General features: G+C 42.6%; 1 protein-coding gene across 1 annotated transcript; it reads left to right on the top strand.

Moving 5' to 3' along the window:
* Positions 1–265: 265 nt before the first annotated feature.
* LOC310804684 (neuropeptide FF receptor 2) lies at positions 266–2662 on the top strand (the record flags this gene model as incomplete). The annotated part of the gene is made up of 3 exons (XM_083670002.1): positions 266–653; positions 1554–1653; positions 1771–2662. 3 exons carry the CDS (start codon positions 266–268, stop codon positions 2660–2662), a joined length of 1380 nt encoding a protein of 459 aa, XP_083526128.1.
* Positions 2663–4980: the final 2318 nt, after the last annotated feature.

Below are 4980 nucleotides of genomic sequence, written 5' to 3'. Positions count from 1 at the left end.
ATGGAGTAACCTGCACACTAGCAGGATGTATCCACTGAATCCACTTGACTGAATCACCACACTATCATCAAAGGAGATGAAAATGGGCCTTATTGATTTCTTGAGAGGTTTCAGTATCTGTAATCAATACCCTCCTAAAAAATCAAGAAGGACCAGTAAACAGTGAGCCTCTACCTGTGTCTGTGCTCTGGCTCTTCTGGTGCTAACACATAATTGAAAGGTTTAATTAGGAGGACTTTTTTCCCAACCAGGCCACTGTCAGGCCATGGTCAAGATAACTGAGTCCCCACCCCACCCCTCTATGTCCACAGATTTCACCATGACACAAAGACTGGAGCCCAACACCACCTCGGCAAACTGGAGCTTCTTAAACTCCTCTGTGGACCCCCTTCCATGGAACCCCTTCCCCCAACACAACATCACTTATGTGGATTTGTACCTGCACGAGCCCTCCGTGGTAGCAGTCTTCATTGTCTCCTACCTATTCATCTTCCTGGTGTGTATGGTGGGCAATGGCGTGGTGTGCTTCATTGTGCTGCGAAGCAAGAACATGCGCACGGTCACCAACCTTTTCATCCTGAATCTGGCCATTAGTGACCTCTTGGTAGGCATCTTCTGCATGCCAACCACCCTGGTGGATAATATCATAACAGGTCAGTGGCCGGAACATCGTATGCTGAGCTGATTACACACATAAGCACACGCACACGCACACGCACACGCACACGCGCACGCACACACACACACACACACATATACAAGTCCTCTTTCCTCCCCCTCCATTCTGCTGACTAGTGCTGTGGGTTCACACCAATTGGTTTAGCCTTTACAAATCAGAGAGCTAGTGGCAGTTCTTTGCAATATTTGTAGCCTGTCAACAAGCTGACGGCTCTGCGAACAAAAAGTTTAATCGTTAAGAAAATAATCAGTTATTTTATTTTAATCCCCATTTGGGTTTTATGCTTGAGGTTGGCTAATGATTTTTATACAGTGGTGGGTTGTTGTGTTAATCTCTATTTGCGTTGTGGGTGCACGAGAAATCTGATAAGGGAGTCCAATCAATTGTTATTGTTGTTGGGGGGAGGGGGGCCTTGGGATTTTACGGTACATCACTGCAGGGCTTCCTTGATAACAAGATTCCTATTTCAATGGCACTGGGACCTGGATAAATAAAGGATAAATGAGTAAATATAAAATATATCAAGGGATAAAAATCCCACAGGTCTTTTTTGTGCTATATTGGTAATCCCCTGCTCTGCACTGTATTTGTATCTTAAAATACGTTCTCTATGATTCCATTACCCAATGAATAGACATTTAAGTGGTAGAGTTCAGAATCTTTTCCTGCCTAAATTACCCAATGTTTATTACACTTTTCATCTACTCTCCCCATCTATCCAAGCATTCCCTTTTGTCTTTGTTACATATTCAATAAACTCACAATTAAAAATACTTCAAACTTCTATTTCTAACTTGTACTAATTTGTCCACATTTACATTTCTTGAACATTACATCAGATCTGAACAAAGCATTTCCTTGTCTCCTTTGACAGGTTGGCCCTTTGGAAGTTTAGTGTGTAAGCTGAGTGGGATGGTCCAAGGGATATCAGTGTCAGCATCAGTCTTCACTCTCGTGGCAATAGCCGTGGACAGGTGAGGTTTATTCAAGTGATTAAATCATGATTTCATTGTCTGTGTGTGGTTGTAGATGCTCATTTGTGGATTGAAAAGTCGTACTCTCATACCCTCTCCTTCCTCTCTGCTTGGCAGGTTCCGCTGCATCGTCTACCCCTTCAAGCAGAAGTTGACGATCTCCACCTCCACCTTGATCATTGTCATCATCTGGGTCCTGGCTATCTCCATCATGTGTCCTTCTGGGGTCATGCTCCAGGTCACCAAAGAACAGCGGGTCTGGATCCTCCTAGGTGATGGCAACCACACACAGCCCTTCTACTGGTGCCGGGAGAACTGGCCCAATCAGGAGATGCGTAAGATCTACACCACTGTCCTCTTCGCCAACATCTACCTGGCCCCGCTCAGTCTCATCGTCATCATGTACGCCCGCATTGGCTTCATGCTCTTCAAGACGTCTGTGCCGGCGTCCGGCGGCAGCGGGAGCGGCAGTGGTGGGGGGAAGCCGGGCCTGGAGAACCGCCTTACAGTTTCAAAGAAGAAGAAGAGGGTGATAAAGATGCTCCTGGTGGTGGCGCTGCTCTTTATCCTGTCCTGGCTGCCTCTGTGGACACTGATGATGCTGAGCGACTATGCTAGCCTGACAGCGCGCCAGCACCGTGTCATCAACATCTATGTGTACCCACTGGCCCACTGGCTGGCCTTCTTCAACAGCAGTGTTAACCCCATCATCTACGGTTTCTTCAACGAGAACTTCCGCAGGGGTTTCCAGGCCGCATTCAAGTTCCAGCTGTGCTCTGCCGTCATGGAGCGCCAAAAGACCTACTCGCACCGGATCCAGGGGAATGCCGTGCTCCCGGCCAACCTGCAGCTCGCCTCTGGGGGCGGATCAGGATCAGGACTTGGATCGGGATTGGTTGTTGGGAACAGGAAAGGGCAGAGTCAGGAAGGTGGGCGGTCGTCGGGCGGAAGCGACCACAAGGAGCAGGACCTGATCATGGAGGACCTTGAGAAGGTATCCCAAATTTAACTTTTTTTGTGGCATAGAAACCTGTACACGCAGGCACTATCCTGAACATTCACCACATAGAGGGGGTAGCAGAGATTCAATAACCACACAGGCTCTCAAGAGTGAACTTGATTAAAAGTTGGCTCTCTAGAAATACTGGAATGCATCCAAGAAGCACACAATTGTACATTATTTGTGTGATTACCTATACACATAATGTATCTGCATAGTCGGGCATTCTTGTTTTCATTAATAATTTAGCATTTTCTTTATGAATATGTTTTCATGAGGGTTCTGTGTTTAATCAAGAATGGGGGAATGCGTACAAGTATACTGATTATAAAGTACAGAAAGATAACCTCAGAATACCACAGAATAATTGTCATGCTTTCTTGAATGTCACATCTGCAAGTTATACATCTGCTTCTGCCATATGTGACTAATGCATAACAAAATTCTTAAATTGACTATGCATTGTACACCAATCTCAATATGGGACAGGTGTCTGATTGAAAGTCTGACATTAACATCTTCAAATGATGGTTATGGGACAAAAACACATTTATCATTTCTCTTTCTCATTATTTATGACCTATGAGACTCACTGAATGTCACTAAAAAAGGTACAATCAACCTTTTATCGGGAGTGCAGTGGACGTTCATCTCTTGTTCTGTATGGTCATGACTGGTGACATTTGAGAAGAACTAAACAGCATATCATTGTAGGGTATCTCATTGTCACCAAAAATACAGTATATGCTCTCTGAAGGAGAGTAGTTGAAGCACTTATGACTTGCTGTTTTCCATATATAAAGGTTGGGCTCTTGGCTAGGGGTGGATGCCTTTACTCCATCCAAGCCTTTACTCCATCCAAGCCTTTACTCCATCCAAAGTGGATGTATTGTGATGCGTAATGTCAGGTGGCACTAAGGGGAGAGCCTGTGACAGTGACATGCGCCTAGTATTCAATTACCTTGAGACTTATTTCAGATGATAAAGAGGCCATGCAGGATTAAGGGTTGTTTCATGCTGCACACTTAACAAACAGAATGTGAGAAAATGGAATGAAATCAAGAATAATCTTGGTGTCGTTGTCTTCAGTTCATATGTGTTTTTTTTTGGTATTTCAATAGTGATTGTGAATGACTAAAATAATATTTTCAATATTGAGTGTCATGCTTATTTTAAGACAAAAAATGAGCGTGACTCATGGCATGGTTCATTTTTCCAAAATACTCTCCTCTATGAAACCCAGTCATCTGGCTCTAGCCATCCTAACTATTGTTGTCAAGCCATACATGTTTGCCATGGCAGGAGTTGGATAAAGCACATACAGATCTGGAGCCAAGCCAGCACTGTTGTCCCTGGTCATTACCTCAAAGCTATTATTGTTAACAACAATGTTGCTTAGCCATTGGAGGTGATAATCTATCTGTCATGTTTTGTCATTGGACGTGATAATCTATCTGTCATGTCAATTGATTTTGTTGTTGATTTTGGTGTATTCATGCATGCTTTTCTCTCTAATGGTCTGTTGGTAAAGTGCAGTCATTTTTCTTTAAGCAGCCAATTATTATACCCACTGTCTTAGTTAAATCAGTAATCAGTTAAGAACAATCATATACAGTATGCCAACTGACATACACAAACCTTCTAAGGAAACAGTGGTAAATTCTTGATTAAATGTTTTACCAATGTTATGTTTTGGTGAAGCGTAAGAGGTCGCAAGGTTATTGTGATAGACTGCTTCAAGAAATGTGCAAGAAAAAAAACATACCTCAACTGATTGTTCACAGATGACTCACCTTCTGAGATTGCATAATCCTGAATTTTGACATATACAATCCCATTGTGCTGCTAAATCTAATGTGTAAACAGAATTGTTGAACATGTCAGAAGCTGTGCTATGTTGTTCTGTGTTATTGGGCTTCTGTGTAACTGATTTGTATGCTGTGTTGGCTTGACCATTACTGATGACAGAGAACAGTGAGTTTCAAAATAAACAAAAACATGTTATTCCTATGAAAAAAATAACTGAGTGCGTGTGTTTGTGAATATGAGAAACACCTATTACTCATCATGGATAGATTTCCATTTGATATCATAAACATAGAAATATTTTAATACAATTCAGAGACCTTCTGTTCTGTGCATATAGAAATGAATGCCAGAGACAGGTTACGTGAGAGGGAGCGTAGACGAGATGACTTTCAACGAAACATTGTAATGAGGGCTGTATAATGCAATACTTTATTTAAGTAGTTTATTACAGGGTAATTACAAGGGTTATTCACTAGTTACTCTGGTAGAAGGTCTATGGAATAGAAATATGAAGTGTG

This window comes from Argentina silus, assembly GCF_951799395.1.
Source record: "Argentina silus genome assembly, chromosome: 5".
Classification (NCBI taxonomy): Eukaryota; Metazoa; Chordata; class Actinopteri; order Argentiniformes; family Argentinidae; genus Argentina; species Argentina silus.
Note: the sequence above shows the minus strand (reverse complement) of the source record. Positions and strands in the feature narration are given on the sequence as shown.